Source organism: Tachysurus vachellii, chromosome 26 (assembly GCF_030014155.1).
Source record: "Tachysurus vachellii isolate PV-2020 chromosome 26, HZAU_Pvac_v1, whole genome shotgun sequence".
In the NCBI taxonomy this organism is placed as follows: Eukaryota; Metazoa; Chordata; class Actinopteri; order Siluriformes; family Bagridae; genus Tachysurus; species Tachysurus vachellii.
In genome coordinates this window covers 9,443,302-9,462,122 of record NC_083485.1, presented here as the reverse complement: position 1 = coordinate 9,462,122, position 18,821 = coordinate 9,443,302, and the positions used below count along the sequence as shown (strand labels likewise).

At 36.9% G+C, this 18,821-nt stretch overlaps 1 protein-coding gene across 9 annotated transcripts in view; it reads left to right on the top strand.

The window, feature by feature from the left end:
* Positions 1 to 444: 444 nt before the first annotated feature.
* The window catches only part of phldb1a (pleckstrin homology-like domain, family B, member 1a), a 47,553-nt gene continuing 29,176 nt past the window's right edge, over positions 445 to 18,821 (top strand). For 2 of the 9 annotated variants that reach the window (XM_060862505.1, XM_060862503.1), the window contains exons 1-4: positions 448 to 721; positions 14,528 to 14,629; positions 15,888 to 16,011; positions 17,938 to 18,108. In XM_060862505.1, coding sequence (XP_060718488.1) covers positions 644 to 721; positions 14,528 to 14,629; positions 15,888 to 16,011; positions 17,938 to 18,108 — 475 coding nt within the window. In that variant the 5' untranslated portion in view covers positions 448 to 643. Of the gene's footprint in view, positions 722 to 4,465; positions 4,622 to 10,934; positions 11,084 to 14,527; positions 14,630 to 15,887; positions 16,012 to 17,937; positions 18,109 to 18,821 lie in introns of those variants that run through there. The other 7 variants (XM_060862502.1, XM_060862497.1, XM_060862500.1 and 4 more) reach the window with 7 other exon arrangements.

Genomic DNA, 18,821 nt, shown 5'->3' with positions numbered 1-18,821 from the left:
AGTATTTTCTCTTGCATATTATGTCTAGACAGTGAGGAGATGAGAGTGATAACAAAGTGGAGCATGTTGATGAGTGTGTGTGTGTGTAAGAGTAAGCAAGACAAAGAAAGCAACAAAACCACAACCCGCAGGGAATTGAAATCACTTCCTAGGCTCCCGAGGCATCATAATCTCCCCAAGCTCTTGAAATCATGTCGGTTATTTATATAACAGCATCTCCAAGAGAGGCACTTGCGGCTTGCATAACGCTTTCTGTTCTCCAATTCAGTTTTCTACAGGTTCTAGCCTACGCTTTCATAAGTGGGCTTCTTGAAGTCCATCACGAGTTCCCTTATTTGGAGTCGGGAAGGGGAGGAAGGAGAAGGTGGGTCTGGCTTTTCATTTTTTCCTCCTAGTTTTGAATGAATCACCGTTCGGTCCACGTCACTTTTTTTTCTCTACACTGACAAAAGGGCAAGCAGAGAAACTGACAGAGGAACCCGCTGGAATACTATCGAACTTTCTGACTACAAAGGAGGAGATGATGATGTAGTGAACTTTTTTGAACATCAGGATGCTAATGGGTTCTACAGAGGGGATTCTGTGGAGCACTGTACTGTACAGCTGACCTTACTTTTATTTGTCTTAGTCACTTTCAGCCAGCATGAGTCTGCCAGTGCTTTGCAACGGCAACCGCTCACACAAGGACCACACTGTCCCTCCTAAAAGGGTCCGCTTTCAGGTAAATAAAACTTGTATTCATTTATTTTTTTAAATAGAAAAATGAAGTCATTTTTATTGTTTTATTATTAGTAGTATTTATGTGAAAGGATCTACAGTGTATACACAATACTATATATATTATGTCTAACACAAACATTAATACAAACGATACTATCAGTAAAAGCTTGAGTATTTGTTATAAATACAGAAAATATTATATACATTAAAAAAACAGTTTGCTTGTCAAATAAATCTGTACAGATTTTTTATTTATGGATATAATTCTAGTTAAATGACTCCTTGACAGACACGTATAACCTGTTCTAGGTGGATTCATTCTTTTATGAACAATTTTTATTTATTGAGAAATATTTAGAATTTAATAGATATTTTGTGCGTAATTTCTACTTAACTTTACTAGAGATATTAAAGAGGGTATTAATGAAACCGCACACTTCATTTAGCTGCAGTGCTTCTGAGTGACCACAAGAGGGAGACATCACGTTATCCCCCAAACTCGCTGCTAGTTTTTTTTCCGATCCGGTAAGAATTCAGATCCAGCTCGCTTTAATAATACTGGGAAAGTAGCTTTACTCTCACGAGATTTCCTTTAACCTTTCGCCTGTTACTTCCGCCCCCTGTAATCCGGTGAGCTTTCAACTTTTAATGAGCGCCTTTAGCCATCAGTTTTCCAGTGTTAATAGAGAATGAAGAGAAAGCGAGGCTTTGAACAGATGAAAGAATCGCCTGCTGTTAGGATCTCAGCCTTCGGGTGCGTGTAAATGATGTGTTAGTGAGAGCTGATCCTTACTGACATTTGGGAAAGAGAATGAAAGGAATAATCAGAAGGCTGGAAAATACCATTAAATACCATTAGATCCTACTGCATATTTATAATAAATAACAATAATAATGATTACAATAAGGATGATGATAATAATAATACTAATAATGATGATAATAATAATACTGAATAATAATAATTATAAAAATAATAATAATAATATGCCAAGAAACAAAAAAAGTTTTTTTTTTTAAATATAATGTACCATTTTCCAGGAGACACACACGAGAAAATTTCCTGTAACAGTTGGGCGTCATTTTCTAAAAAGTTTGGCACATGGTTTATTGACTTATTAAAGTGGACCTTTTTATTTCCTCCCATTCGTTCACTAATTTTCAGTAACCTCTGAATCCTGTTCATGGTGCTTAAGTCTATATCAGCAACACTAGATATATGGCAGGAATAAACCCTGCATGGTGCAGCAGTCCCATCACAGGGGTGTGTATGTACATACACACACACATTCTCACACTCATTCACACTTGGGGGCAATTTTAGCCATGTGAAGAACATGCAAAGAAGCACAGATAGATGGACTGTAAACTGATCGTAGGATCGAAGCGGTGGCTCTGAAGCTAAAACACAGCAATGCTACCCACTGCACCACCCAGAGTCTAAACATACTTCTCAAATATTTGGCTGAATATTTAATGTTCGTTCAATAATATTTTGGTCATTTATATATTATTCATTCCTAAATTTAAATTTTACAGGCCCCTTGTTTTTGAGTTATTGAGGTTTGGATTATTCCTTTTAAAAAGTGACCAAACAAACATATAAGCTAATGGCTATAATAATTCAATAATCAGTATAGTGACTTTGATGATAGTGGGTTGTAAGTTTCTCAAATGTAAGAAACTAATAAAATCACAAACCTCATGGTTATACTTTATGGGCTCCTGGAGATCTGTGGACCACACTCTGGGAACTATATTACTAGATAGCTATAATATTTTAAAGCATAAAGTATAGATCAGTGTGGTAGTACAAGAGCTCTTTTGGCATAGTGACAGTTACAAGGACAAGGATATATTTTGTCATTAATCAGTTGAAGTAAAAAGACTCACTGGGATTATTAACTGATCTTCAGCATTGTAGCCAGGGGGAATCCATGGTTCATTTAAAAAACGGGGTAGTGTGCCACTACAACAGATCAATTGTGAATAAAGTGTCTTCTATGGTACTGCCCATTGAAATAAACAGGAAGAAGGGCCATATAGGGTTTCGCTATATTTCAGACAACACAATAAAGTGTCTTCTAGTGTACCAACCAATGGACAAAATGTGATGAAGTGACATCATTTCAAGATTACCCTGTAGTGGAGAATATTAGATGTAGTGTCCTCTGTTTGCAAGCTGCCCCCCACCCCCTGACTCCCCAACCATCCCCTACAGTACATGTCTATTAACAACAGGAATGAAATCTAGTCGAAACAAGTCAAGTGTTCAAATACAGAGTTTATATTTATATGGACAGACAGCGTCCCTTCAGCAGCCAGCGAGTGTTTGTTAAATTCACAATCCAGACTTGTTTGTCACTAAAATGTTCCCCCACCCTGTTTTACCACATAGTTCAAACCAAGCAATGTACAATCCAGACATGGTGTGTGTGTGTGTGTGTGTGTGTGTGTGTGTGTGTGTGTGTGTGTGTGTGTGTGTGTGTGTGTGTGTGTCAGGGGATCCAAACCACAATACCAACACAGACACAGCCTGGACATTCAAAGTTCCTGATTCCCATGATTATTTGTGTCCACGTTTCTCTTCATTTCCAGCTGACTGTTTTTCTTAGAAGACCTTTATTTATTACCTTCCTCCTTCAGCATCATTCAGTATAAATTCAACTGAAGTGGATGTTTTTTCACTAAAATGACAGAAATAATCAAACACATTCATGACTGTGGAAACCTACTAGTGAAATATAAATGAGTAATGTTACTTTCCATAAATAAATTTTAGTTTATGGTAATTTTTTTGGTTAATCAGCAGGGGGCTGATTATTTATTCCATTTTTGAAATAAGTACTTCATATATTGCTGTGGAATTATGTCTAATATTACAGAAAGGTGCAAAACCTGGGAAATATTAGTCACTTAAGCTATTAGCCTAGCTAGCTAGTTAAACTAGCTGTTGTAAGCCAAAGACAAATAGTTTTATTAGTTATGGATTACTTTGGCTAGTTGCTGTTAAATATTATGATCACATTAATCAAGATTCAGATATTCAAATTTCCTTCTGTTTACTAAAGCTAAATGTAAGCTAGATTTCTTTTCCGTTAATTAATTAGCTTCTTAGCTATTTGGAATGGCAGAGAATGGATACGATCTTAGTCACTTGGGCTCCTTACTTGGATGAATCATAGTTACAGTTATGACTCTGATGTTGATTATTTTCCAATAATTTCACATTATCAATTCATTTATTTTTTACAATTTCAACTTTTTTAATGAGGAATGTGTCATATCCATTTACAGCTAGTGTTGAGTCCAGATTTCCTCAGTGATGTAGTTATACATAGACGCTAAGAGGTTTTCTCTGTTTCAAAGACATGTTCTTGACTAAATTGGTGCTATTGTCTTCTATTAAATTCCTGTATTCCGTGAACCTGCTCTCTGTCGACTGACCTATCTATCCTTCGGAGTTGCTTTCTGCAAAGTCTGCATGGGTTTTAACCTCTCAGCTGCAAAAAAGAAAGGCTGCCTTGTGTCCATACAATGAAGAGACAGAGAGAGAGAGAGAGAGTATGGAAGGGAAAGAGGGAGACAGAGGTTGAATCTGAGTGACCGAATGAGTAAAAAGGGGTGGGCAGAAAGAGAAAAATAGGGGCTGTGTGTGTGTGTGTGTGTGTGTGTGCGCGCGTGTGTGTGAGAGAGTGAGAGAGAGAGAGAGAGAGAGAGAGGAAGGGAGCATATTTGTCCCCATCACTAGTCACAAGTGATCGGGGCTAATGTTAGTTACTGTTCTCAAGTCATGTTATAGACAAGCCAGATTTTAATAATTCTAATTTCTGTTTTGAGATTAAATGATGGATTAACTGACTACCACGTCTTTACTGTTCCTTCTTCCAACACGTCCTAAGTAAGTATAGTGCATCTGACTGATGGTTCAAAATGTTTCCAGCATCTAAAGTTATAGATAGAGATGTAGATTTAGGGTTAGGTTGTTTTTTGGTTTGTTTTGTTTTTCTATGATAAAACATCAATATATATTCTGTGTGTATTTATAAAGCAGAGGGATTACTACATCTATCTGCGTAAGATTTGACAATTTTCTTCTGAATGTTAGTGTCAAAAAATAGTAGAAGAGGAAGCGTGGGACAGAAACAGGAAACAAGGAATCTGGAGTAAGCAGGAAATTAGTAATTAAAATGTCACTTATTGTGCAATAAACTATATCATAAATATATATCTATACATCTGTAGAAATGTTGACTGTGTTATTTATTCAGGTGGTTTGGACTGTCTCTTATGTGTTACATGTTCACTGAAAAGCTATGAGCAAGGATATAGCAAGAGTCTGAGAGAAACTAAACTCTCATAGTTCCAGTATAGTGTGAGAACCATAATCATGACCTCAGCATGAATAAGGATCCTATTGTCCCAGTGGAGACAGCACTGGATGTGTGCAAGATATTGAAGTGGCACATATTTGCTGTACCTGACTATACACAATTTTCAGGAATACTCCACCACTTTTGAACTTAATTTAAGTAATACCAAATCTGTAATGTACATACAATTATCATGCTCCAAAACAATCTACATGGTTTTTTTGTATTGAAATATTGTATTTTGTATAGCTGATGAACTCCAATAAGTAAACTCCAAATAAATAACTCCAATAAAAATTAAATAAATTAATAAAGTATTAATCAAAGCTGTAAATCTGTATAATTTGTATAATTCATAGATCAGCTAGTTTCAGAATTAAGACCTGTGATATCACAAAAGCTTCAGAGATGTTGAATAGCACAAGAATAGTATAGTATAATGTATAGTATACTGTATAGTATAGTGTTATTTATGTCTGTACTTTTGAGTGTCACAAACAGATGGAACCAAATTCCTTGTGTGTGTCAACACACTTGGCCAATAAACCTGATTCTGATTCTGAAGTATAGACAGTTAAAACTAGAACACCTTTTGACATGTTTGATTTATCCTAACCCTTTCTTGTTAGATGTTAAGTGGTAATTTAGCCTTTAGCCTTCTGTTATACATTCATCTGTTCAGTACAAAGCACCGAGCAAACATGCTTATATACCTGACATTTGATAACCGCTCGTATGCAACAGTTATGGTAGACTATTCTTTTGATCTGACAAACCACTAATTTTATTAATCAAAGACAGAATCCTATCCTGCATGTGCTGCATGCCTGAAATGTTAAGAGATGAAAGTGTGTGTTTTGAAGGAAATATCACACATGGTAGCCAGGATACAGAGCTTTAAAATGCACAAGGATGCTTTGTGTGTATGCACATGGAGCTGCTACTGTAAGGTAGTGCACACGTGATATGGATATTAGGACGCACTCTTAATACCTGTGCGCGCGTGTGTGTGTGTGTGTGCGTGTGTGTGTGCGCGCATCTGCCTGAGCCCGCCAACCACAGCAGGTCTGTCTGAATAGAAGCTTTCATATGAGACAAAGACATCAGGCCACATAAACTGGCCGCTAATGTGAGGCAGCATTGTGTTCCTTTAATGAATTGTTTCACTGAGCTGGAATGAACTAATGCAGAATGAGAAGGACAAGAAAAGGAGCTGTTTTCTAATTTGTATGAATCTATGACCACAGCATGCCCGCTTTGCCTGGGTGTACTGTATGTGTACGTGAGTGTTAGGTGATTGTAGGGGAAAATATGACAGAAAAATGTGGAATTTGACACCAGGCAAGGGCAGGTGAGAGAGACCCAGACATGTTACTATGGATCTAGAATGATTTCCTGCTTTCTGAAAGCCTTTATTCAGCCCAGTTCACAGGGGTTTAAACAACAGGTGGTGCTTTAACTCTGCTGTTGTTACGTGAGCACCTGTATTCATCCATTTTTGTAGGTGTGAACTCAAATTTCCATGAAGGATTTCCTAAGTTTAAGCCAGCTTTAGGACCCTGACTACTATAATGAAGTGCAGTTAAACCCTTTTCTTGTTCCCATTAATTCCACATGGTAAAGCAAAAACATGCTTTCACTGTTAAATTCTTATCTGTTCTTCACATGCCTTTCTTTGTTTTTTTCCTCCTGGCTTCTCACATCGATCCTTGCACCGATTTTTAATTCAGCATTCTGGGAACTGAGAATGAGAAACAGATTACAGTGGAACGCAGCTGGCTTCAGGGCTGCATATTTATCCCAAAAATATAATGACTCATATAATTTCAGAACTATGATAATTACTACTGGCTAATAGATTGAATTTCATACTATTTTAAAAACAACTTAAACAAAGCAAGCGGTCAGCTGCATTCCAAAGTAACTTTACCGCTCTGTAGACAGCAACGTATTGATACTGAACAATAAAATGCTTTATGTTGCAGTTCCAGATTTATTGTCAAGGTTAACTCTGGCCTGCTTTTGCATTACGGACAGACTCATATATTTAGTATGCAGTTACCCTTGTCTATCGCATATTACTTATATTTTTCAGTTAAGTTTTCAGCTTCCTGGTTTTATACATTGACTAATCTGTATACTTAAATAATTGTTCTAAAAGGAATAAATCACAAGCTAATGATTTAGAAAGCATTGGGCAACAATATTTTCAATTTCACAAAACTCACTAAAGGCCTCGATTGCACAATCAATGCAAATAAATTACAAGCACTCACCGACATGCACATTAATGTAATTAAACAATCAGCCGACGTGGCAGCATAAAAATCATAAAAGTGCATAAATGATCGCATCAGAATGGGGAAAATGGAATCTTAGTGTTATTGGCAGGGCAAACTTGTTGGTGCATGCTGGTTTGTGTATTTCTGAAGGCACTGAGTATTCTGTACTGTATATTCACACAGAAAAGGCTCTGGAGTTTACACAGAATAGTACAGAAAAAGGCATCTGTTAAGTGGCAGTTCTGCTGTGTTGATTAGAGAGGTCAAACAGAGAATGTCTAGACTGGTTTGAGTTGATTGTACAGTTAACCTTTTTTTCTACAGTAAAAGGAAAAAAAAACTACACAACCACTATTTACAATAACGGTGAGCAAAAATACACATAACATGATGAACTTTGAGGAATCTGAGGCCACAGGCTCACTAAAACTAGACAGATGAAGAATTCTTGTCTTGTTCCAGTCTTCCACTCTCCAGCTTTTTAGCATGCACTGTAACCTCAGATTCCTGGTCTTAGCTAACAGGAGTTACCTGATGTAACCTGATGCAGTCTACTATTGTTGTAGCCCGTCTGCCTCATCGACCATGGCTGTAAAGAGTAACTGTAGCTCCTGCAGTCTAGAACCAGTCTGGTCATTCTCCTCTAACCTTTGTGTATTTGTTTTCCTGCACCATTCTTGTTTCACACTGTGAGACCATGCCATTACCAAGGTCCCTGAGATCACAGATTACCCCCTTTCTGGTGTTTGATGTGAACAAACAATCTAAAGCTCTTGACCTGCGTCTGCAGGATTTTATGCATTGCACATTAGTATTCCTAATAAAGTGGCCAATGAGTGTATATACACCATTGTTTTAAATGCATAAATAAGTTGCCTTTGCTGTCACAGCTTTTCAGGAGAAGCAGGTAAAAATTCTGTAACCATGATGACACATATTTTATGTCATAAATGGTATCTTAATTAACATTTAGTTAATTGTGCAGCCCAGAATATACACACAGATGCAGTTCATTATCTGAACAAAAAGCTGGACTCTCAAGTGAGGGGTTGAATCTTCTTGCTTTAATTGTGTTTTTATGCAGCCACTTGCTCCAGCTGGTGCAGGTAATGAAGTCTGCTGTGTTGCTTTACCCGTTAGAATAAACTGCTGAACACCTGTTGAGTCCTTTACTGTGCTGCGACGTAGAAAAAAAAATCTCTTATTGCTGACTAGATGAGTGTATGCATGAAATTAAGTGTTAGAGATAAAGCCTGTGAGTGCCATCATCTGTGTGTGTGTAAAGGGAAAGAGACTAAAAACAGATGATTCAGAGTTCTTGCTGGGCCAGAAAACAGGAACATTTAGATTTTTCCCCTGCTGTAGCAATAAAATTCCCTCCTCACTCTCTTACAATCTTTCTGACACACAAACACTAGAAATCTCTGTGTAAATGCTGAGTTGTAGCTACCGCACAGATACACACTCATCTGTCAAGGGCATTGTGCTCATCATGTAAGTATTATGATGAAGTGTTTTAGGGAAATTCTTGCACTGTCTAAAAATAAAAAACTGAGTCATGACAATGAGTAGTTTTAAGACTTATTCCAACTGGAGATCTTATCTTAAAGGCCTGATTCATCAGTTGATCTTTTTTTTTTTTTTCCTATACTTGAAATGGGTTTCTGGAGTCATGTATTTTGCACCAATTAAAAACAAACACCTGTTAATTCCAAATGATTAATGAACAGATGGCCTGTGATGAACTGGTGCATCATCATGGGGATATTCCTGCCTCAGCACATAGTATTTCCCCAGTAAATACTGAAAATAAAAATGAACTGTAGTTTGATTAACAGCCATTTGATTGCTAACCACTAAGCCACTGTGGCCCCTCCCTTATAAATCTACGGGATGTGATAGCTTAGTGGCTAAGTTGTTTGTCTACCAATTGGAAGGTTGTGAGTTTGAATCTCAGGTGCCATTACTGGGCCCCTTAGCAAGGCCCTTAACTTCTTGAATTGCTCAGTTATTAGTATAACATGAGATAAAAATGCTGTAAATGTATATATATATTTATAAACCAAACTAGTTACATCATTATCATTTTATTGACTTTACATTTCAATTTTAGAGTGTTATGCTTGTGTTTAAGTTATTGATCTTGAGATTGGGGCTAGCTTCTTAACTAATATTATAACTATAACCACAATTAATTGTATTTAATACTTTCGAGTGATCTCCACTATCAATCCAGCATCAATAAGTAACAAAATTGCCAACACGGTGGCTGTACACGACAGACCTTAAGATTCTCTGATGTTTAAAATAGACAATATATGAAACGTTAGTGTTATTAGACGGTGGATCTGAGATGGTCATTACTATTAATCTATACATCTTCTAGCTTTGTTGAAATTTCCTTTTAGTTTGAGATTCACTTTTGGATTGTAAATATTTCTCAGAGCTCTTTATGAGGAAGGCAGGGTTTCTGATCATGTCCTCCCCATGAGAGAAGCTCAGCTCAGGGGTCATCACACAGGAAACCCCCCCTGTTCTGGAAGCAGCACCGGAAGAATCCAGCTTCAGATCCAGCTGTTGGTTGCCTGGATTTTGCTAGACTTTGTTTTATCTGTTTGGATTTTTTTTATACATCTGCCTCACACAGTATCTTTTCTGGCAATGGTTGTTGGGGAAAAAGCCTAATATTGCTAGATATTTCCGCTGCGTGACTTTCACCATCTGTGACTTCTATCTTCGACCATGTAACTTTGGTAGATATTGTCAGGAGCCACTTCAGGCAGCTATATTCTGACTCCAAAATTCCATGGTGACCATGTTGTGTTTAGGTTTGTTGAGGGAGACTTTGTACGTTTATTTAATGAGTCACTGATTTACAAATGGCCTCTAATGTTAGAGTGAGTCATTTTATGAGGGTAGGTGAAAAACTTTTTGCAGCTGTTTAACACCAGATCGGAAAAGACCCTTTTGGCAGGATAAGGCATGAAAGAACAGGAAATGAGGGACAGGAACTTGTCTGGAATATTAAGGCCTTTTTATACAGGAATAGTGTCTTATTTATGCAAATCCCAGAGCATTGGTGATGGCTCATCTTGCTTCTGCTACTTGCCAATAATTCCACAATTGCTTATTTATCTTGGAAACAATGGGAGTCTAATTGGAAGAGTGACTTCCTTTTTTTTTTTTTTTTGTAATATTTGAGTGTAATTACAAGTTGGAATTATAAATTATAAAACAATTAAAAAATTGACATTCAATTTGTCTTTTGAATTTAAATAACGTTTGCTGGATATATTGAGGACTTCTCCATGCAGGCAAGGTGACTGAAGGTAGTAAACAGGAGAAAGTTACACTAGATTTAAGATCTGCTCAGCTCCATAATTTAAATTAATTTACCTGCTCATTAGAACATCTCTTCCAAATACTCAATGCAATAGAAATAAAAGAGAGAGTTAAAGAGAAAAAATTTCAGGAGGACCTCTTCTCTCTCTCTCTCTCTCTCTCTCTCTCTCTCTCTCTCTCCAGCTGTGGTGGTGACAGTAGTTGTAATTCTGTGCTTCAGACTGTTTAGGCAGACACATGGACTATACCCAGTCAGCTGAAGACACAGAAAGAAACAGGGCAAGAAGTAAACAGGACATCATTTTACAGTAAATTTAGACAAGCTCATGGACCCGCATTTGATTATCTCTTGAGTAAGAAGAGATGGTGAGTAGATTTCATGTCATAATGCAGTGCTAGGTAGAAGTTCAGTAGTATTTAGTTTCATGCTTCCTTATTTTAGCTTGGCTCTAATAAAAAAAACAAAAACTATATGCGTACTTATTACTTTAACTGTTTGTTTTTTAGAGCCAATCATTTTCTTTTTGTTTTGTTTATGTTGCCGGATGTTATGAATTTCTTTGAGTTTGAGCAACTCTTTATTGCTGAAGATGTCCTCAGGTCCTTCAGCCACACCTGCCTTTGCTTCCAGTTCATCTTAATCCACTGAGTTTTCCAGGCTTAGTTACTGGGAATTTTTATGCCACGTTCTGACTGCTGATCTGCATATGCTCTATTTCCCCACTGTGGTTTCCTCTCTAGCTCTAGTTGTCTGCATGTGTTCTCTCTCTCTCTCTCTCTCTCTCTCTCTGTGTGTGTGTGTGTGTGTGTGTGTGTGTGTGTGTGTGTGTGTGTGTGTGATTATAACCCATGTAAGAAGAGCCCTGTGCAGTGCACAGTGTGGTTAAGCTGAGGCTATTTTCTGCTTCCATGGCCAGGACACAGTGGCATGACTGCCGACTTAATGACACGTTTCACAGACATGGTGCTCTGTTTGCCCACACAAGCCATTCGGGGAAGCGATTCGAGACTGCTTGTGTGTTTGTTTGTATCTGTGACAAACACTGAAATAAACAAATCATGCCAAATCACATGGTAGTTTCCCACATAGTTCTCAATGCAAAGTTGCTCGCTATAAAAAAAAACTGTATTGTGTATGTTTGTTCCTGGGTATCCTGTTTATACATTCTTTGGGTCAGAAATGTTTAAAAGTAGTTTGTACTTGATGTGATTGGGACATTCCTGTGCTCCATGATTCGGAAAGCCAGTATGAAACACTGAGCATCATTAGAGATTCATAAAACATCATAAGATTTAATTCATGCAAAATAAGATTTAATAGAGCATTTGGACAAGCACGTTTCTAAGGGAAAACTGTATGTGCTTTATCAGCCTGTTCTCAGGATTATTCTTAAATATTTCACCCTGATTAATATTTGCAGTTTGCTGCAAGCTGTCTTTACTTGTCCACAGAAGCGACGCTTCACATTCCACAAACTTCTTTGAATGGGCATGCCAACAAAAGTGTCAATCTCAGGAAATAAAGTTCTCTTGGTGTTTTTTTTTTTTGGTAAATTCAAAATTTTTTTGGCAACGTACACCTAAACCCAGACTGATGAGTACTACCGCCTTTAGAATTTGCTAGAAAGTCATGTATGTTTGGTCAATAAATATTTGGACTGATGTGGCAGATGACCAGATACATAACTTTTCCTGAGCAAGCACAATAGATTATCTTGTTGACTGGTAAGGAGATGTCCATTAATTGTCTATAACAGTAACTCTTAAGACATTGCAAGTTGTAAAGCAAATTAAAGCTGTAAAGTGTTCATTTTAATATATCATTACACACTGAGTTGAAGTATATACCGAGTTGAAGCAATATTGTCTGAACATACAGTATTTACACTGGTCGGCACTGTTTCTGTTTATTGTCTTTTGTGTATTGTCTTTTTTGTATTTTTTGTATTGTCTTGTAACGTTTCATCTGTCTTTTGTTCTGCACTGTCTTGTCTGTCTTGTTGTCTTGTCCTGCACCAGGTTGCACAGTTGCACTTTATGTGGCTAGGACTACTTACTAAGTCCTTAGCCCGGTCTTTGTTTTATGTAGCACCACAATCCTGGAGAAACGTTGTCTCATTTCACCGTGTACTGCAACAGCTATATATGGTTGAAATGACAATAAAAGCTACTTGACTTGTCTTGACTTGACTTGACTATAGACGCTCCATGTAAACTACATTTGATAATAAATGAGTTAAAAATCAAATATATAGTCATTGAAATGGTGAAGAATTCTGTAGAAGAAATGATAGAAATAGTCTACAGGGTCAGTGCTTTGTAAAAGTTCAGTAATATATTTTGCTTTAAAACTTTGTCGTGGTGTTGAAAGGTTTGTTTCTGTTAAAATCTAGTGCAGGCAGTGTGTATACAGAACCTAAATGATTCAGAAGCTTGTGGCCAGAAAAACAATAATAGATATATTGGCCTATGGACAGGATGTTTTTCATTTAGTTTTTTAGCTTCACATTAAGTTAGCACAACCCCTGGTTATATGCTGCATATTTCTGTAAATGTAAGGATGTGCAATGATAATTCCAGTCGGACTTAATACAGAACATCACAACCGCTGACCTTCTAGCTCACTGCATTTTTAATATATCATAATGGTGATTATGTGCTGTGGGGTGTCTTGTGTTGTTCACAAATGGCCAAGGATGTTCCAGGTTTTCATTCCAACCAATCAGGACCCATGCGTAAAAGTTTGAACATGGCCTTCAATTGTCTAGGAGATGTGTCTCATGCTTTGCTCAAACAAACACTGTAGTAATAAGATTCCCCAACCATGAAGATGACATTTTTTGTGCAAGAATGTCACCAATAATGTCAGAATGAATATAGAGAAGTTCTTCTGCTTTCATGATTGTTACTGGTAAAACCTTCATAGTGTTATACAGGAGGCTCTCACACCACCCAGAAGAGACCGGATGCCATATAGTTTATTCCACTTGGCAGGTGTTATGTAATCTGCTGAAAGTTGATACCAATTTTATAAATGGAATTTATAAATGTCAGTGTAGTTTTATGTCAGTTGTCACGAAAGTCTAAAAAGTGTCTCATTTGTGTCCTACTCAACTGTTGTCCTAGGTAACACGCATTCATCTAAGAACCGCTGATGTGTTTTTATTTTAAATGTCCATGATTTTATTCATATACAGCCTACAGTATATACATCTTAAATTAACTTCTGAGATTACAAATTCTAGACATTTGCTTGACTCAGAGTTGATTACTGAGGTAATTTCCTAAAAATTATTAATCTGTTGTGACATATCCCCTGAACTATGTACTGCCCTGAGGGTTATTCGTGACTATTTATACTCAAATGTGCATATGTCCACACCAAAGATAATGAGCAGCATCTGCTCACATGTGCATTTAAGAGGAGTCATTATGAGTCATACTGGGCATAACAGCTGAACTGCGTGCATGGATTCATTCTAAACATTGCTTTTTTTCCTAGTTTGTATTTAGATATGTTAACATAAGCCTGAAATAAGCAGCCACCTGTGTGTCATGTATTTTAATAATGCAATAAAAACGTGATCAAAGACCCAATTACTTCACTGTATTGTACTGCCTCATGGCTTGTAATGTTTAGTCTAGTGTCTACCTGCATGCAAATGATTAACAATTACTCATCCTAGATAGACTTTCTCACTAATGCATGAGTCTTGAAATAAAAATGCAAGTTTTCATATTGGACATGTATACTCTACCAACACCAACCGGCATTTTCTGCATTATTCTGTTTGTCTGCTTTGAAAACAGGATCTCGATGAGTGTGATGAATTGATCAGTAACCCAGAAGACATGAACACCCTGAACAGGAACGTTCCTGATTATGGCCGCCAGACACATCAGGTGCTACAGGTGAGACAGCAATTGCTGGCATATGAAAAGGGGTAAACTACAGACAGAATACATAAAATATATGAATATTCGTTAAATAAAATCTTACCAATAATTTTTGTAAGTAAATATTAAGTCAAAGAAGTTCCAGTCTTCGAAAATACAATTTTCTATAAAATACAACCAATTTTTGAAAATACACTTTTCTGTTCACCTTCAGCCCATGTATTGGCTATTTCCAAAGCAAACATGACCAAAGCCTGTTTAAGAATTAAACCAACAAACTCTATCAGACACAAATCCACATCAAGTTCAGTTTAAGCTCAGTTTGAAGGTTAGCCACAATGTGACCGGTGATAGAAATGTCACTTTACAATAGTGGTAATTAAGCACTATTATGTATAGCTCCAGTGCTAGTAGATGACAGGGGAAGATATAGAGACTAAAACAAAACACTGTGGCTTCTGAACTTGCTGCTTTCTCGTGATGAACTGCCATTGCTTTTTATAAAGGTTAAAATCAGGACCTGACTAGCAAGATCAGGTACGAAATGGCACCTCAGGTGTCCTTTTGCTCTTTTAGCTAATAGATGTGTTCGAATAACGAGAGACTGTTCTAAACGGCTTGGATCCATCTGTTTAATTGATTCTCTGGGTGCAGTTTAACATGTGGAACATGTACTGTATATCTGGATAAACAGAAAGCTCTTTCATACAGCATGACAAATTATTCCTGAACAAAGAAGGCACTGAGGCTGAGAAGAAATTTCCAGCAGTGGCCTTCTCCAGACTTTCATTTTGGAGGTAGTTCAGAAACCAATGAGAAATGTATAACCCAAAAATATGAGCACATTCCTCATATTGCTTAGATTGATTAGATTTTTCCCAAATCCGTTACCAATTTCATACCAGCATTATTGCAGTCATTTCTTTGCACAAGTTCCATGTTGTCCTTGAGAACCTTTGGCTCTGTCTTCTAGCCTGTTTACTCTGTCATCTTTTGTTTAAGAGCTTCAATCCTCTTAGCCTCCCAGAGTACCAAGCCATACCTGATGGACATAAACCAGGTTAGCCCTATTAGCCTTTTAGACCAGCCCTGCCTTACTATATGACTCTAATTGAGTCACTATAATCGTGTTTGGAGCACTATGAGCAATCATCTGAAAGAGGGCAGGTCACTGTGGTGAGCCTTTGTGACCGAACAACATAATTGGCCAACAGTAGTCTGTGCATTACAATATGTATTAAAAACATTAACTTTTTTTTTCTTATTTGCCAAGGGTACTCCACTGGACCTGATTGAGACAGGCAAAACCCTCAAAGTCCAAGCGGAACGTCCTCATCTGGTCAGTTTAGGAAGTGGACGTCTGAGCACAGCCATCACACTGTTACCCATACCAGAAGGTTAGGTACTTTCTTTTTTACAAAGTAAATTCAATTCATTCTTCAACATTACATTCACATTGGCTTTAGCCTGTGATATCTGTCCTGTTCGGGGAGACTGTAACTAGATTAAACAATGAGAAATGTTCATTCTGTTAGGGAGGGCAAGATTGTTATTGGTCATTTTATTGCTGAACTCAGCAGCTTTCCTCACGTACCTGCAGTCCCATCATTACTAATGGCTTCAAATGGCAAGCAGCCAAGTCTGAGATGATATGGAAGTTACCTGAGAGCATCGACTTGTGTGTGTATGCACTCACATGCTAGGATGTGTGGACACACTGTAGAGCAGCATGGCATATTTTAGCTGTATTCTTAGCTCATCTATGTAGAATATCATCACTCATAGAATGACAAATGGAGGACTTTCCCTCTACTGACATTGGAATAGGAGCAAGTGCAACACTTGCTATATGGCCCTCATTCCCATTCCTACATAGCCACAATTATGTGCCTACATGACCATCATGTGCTTTTTTTTACAGCTAATTCCAGATTTAGTTTACATTTTAATAAACTGTCTTCTTGTTTTATATGATAACAAGAATATTTATAATCCTCAAAAACATTTATGATCGAAATAATATAAATGTGACCCACTATGTTAAATTCTACTGCAGGTTTCTATGCAGACATGTCTACATATTGTCAGTAGGCCTGTGTTTTAATACACAAAATTTCAGGGGAGATTTCATGACCTACTCAATTTCAAAGAAAATCTGTTTTCTTTTTGCTTCTCTTTGTCAAAGTAATATTTTTATAGTATTATTATTATTATTATTATTATTATTATTATTATTATTATTATTATTATTATTATTATTATTATTATATTGTGATTGTTCATGAAAGACATGCTTTTCTAGGTCTCTTAGTGTGGTTTGCATTGCTATGAATACAATTTTAAACATTTTGTTCATTGTGGTGTGCTTAAAACAGAAATAGCACACTGACTTTTAACAACTGTGACATGAAGGAATAGATGTTTATAGATGAATAGATAGTTAACAAGAACAATTCAACTTGACTTTTAAAAAATCCACATCAGCAGGTAATTAGAAAACAATGCACAGCCAGCCAGCTCTAATTCTCTTTATTAAATAAGGACAATTAAAATATGTCTTAAGAATCCATGTTATTCTGTGTATCTCCTTTTTCCCCATTATAATCCTACCTCTGGCTGGGATGACCTACTTTCTGAACCTCACATGTCAATTAACTGTGTATAAAATGTATGATTGCATAAATCTAAGCCAGCTAAAAGGCCTTTGGCAGTAACAAGTTAAAATTATACCCACCATGTAACAAATTATATAGTTTGATTGACTGGTATGAAAATGTAAAATTATAGTCAAAAACATACATTCAGTTTCAGTTGAAATCCTGAAGGCTCAGAGAAGTGGAGCATAGAGGTAGAAAATCTGCTAAAAACCCCCTTTGCTTAAAGGAGCAGTAAGGGTGGTGGGCAGTAATTGAGAATATACAGAGGTTCTTAAGGAAAAACAATACATTTTTAAAAAGTAAGTTAAATACGTTTCCATGATAAAATGCCTACAGCATGCACACACAACTCTTAAACAACCTTAAGGCCTTATTCTATATACAGCAATGTGGGCAAATTAAATCAGCTATTCCTTTTTTCACACATCCTTTAGTATGGACATTGGTTAGGATGGCTGTGGAAGGAGGGACGTTTCTCATAAGATGAGTGAAAGCAGAGAGTCACAAATCTAAACTGAACTAATATTCACTGACATTATATTATTCACTGACATGATAACAGATTTATTAGAATTTATTTGGTTTCAAAACAATTTTACATATCAAGCTAAAATGTTTAGATGAATAAGTAGTAAAAAAAAAACTACTTGTTTTCTATGAACGCAGGAAAAACGACACTTGGCAATGGAAAAACAGACATCAATATCCAGGGTCCAGGAGTGGCGGCATTGCACTGTTATATTGAAAACCAGGCAGGAACCATTACCCTCTTTCCCTGTGGCAATCCATGCTCCATGGATGGTCTGGCAGTCACAAAGCCTGTACGACTGTCTCAAGGTAAACATATGGTTTGGTGGAAAAATCAAAGGAAATGTCTTCCTGATGTGTAATATTCATTTTGCCTTCAGCTGCACATGTTATGATCCTTTCGCATCCTTAGCTACCTTCTCATGAAAAGCATGAAAGGGGTTATTTTTCAATTTTTCAACTACAAATGGTGAATGTAGACATGACTGTAAACATTATGACGTTAAACCATCAAATAGTATGAGCCTTTCATTTCACATGGATTTCTAAAGCAGAGGTAACTCATTAAAGTCAGTCAGGCAAACTATCGAGTCTCAAATATCAGCTCGGATTAACGGACACCGATGTTACAAGATCGACCTCAATATTCTTAGACTGTAGTGTTATAATAGTATTTAGCATAACCAGTCCACCTGCCCTACATGTTTTTGGATAGTGGGATAAAACCAGAGAACCCTGAAGAAACCAACACAAACAGAGGAAGTGCCTGCAAAACACCACATGAACAACAACCAAGCTCAAAATGAAACATAAATGATGTACATCAAGCCTGAATTATATAAGAGTAACAGCACAGTTAAAGCTGTGATTTAAGTTCAGAATTGTGCTGGCTTATTTCAGCTGCCACCTTGTGCCACAGGTTTGGGAAAGAAACACATAGTTTCATATTAGAAAATTTATTTTACCAGACTAATGTTTGATTTCTAGCTCCTTAAATCAGGAATGGTTCTTTCTGAACCGGG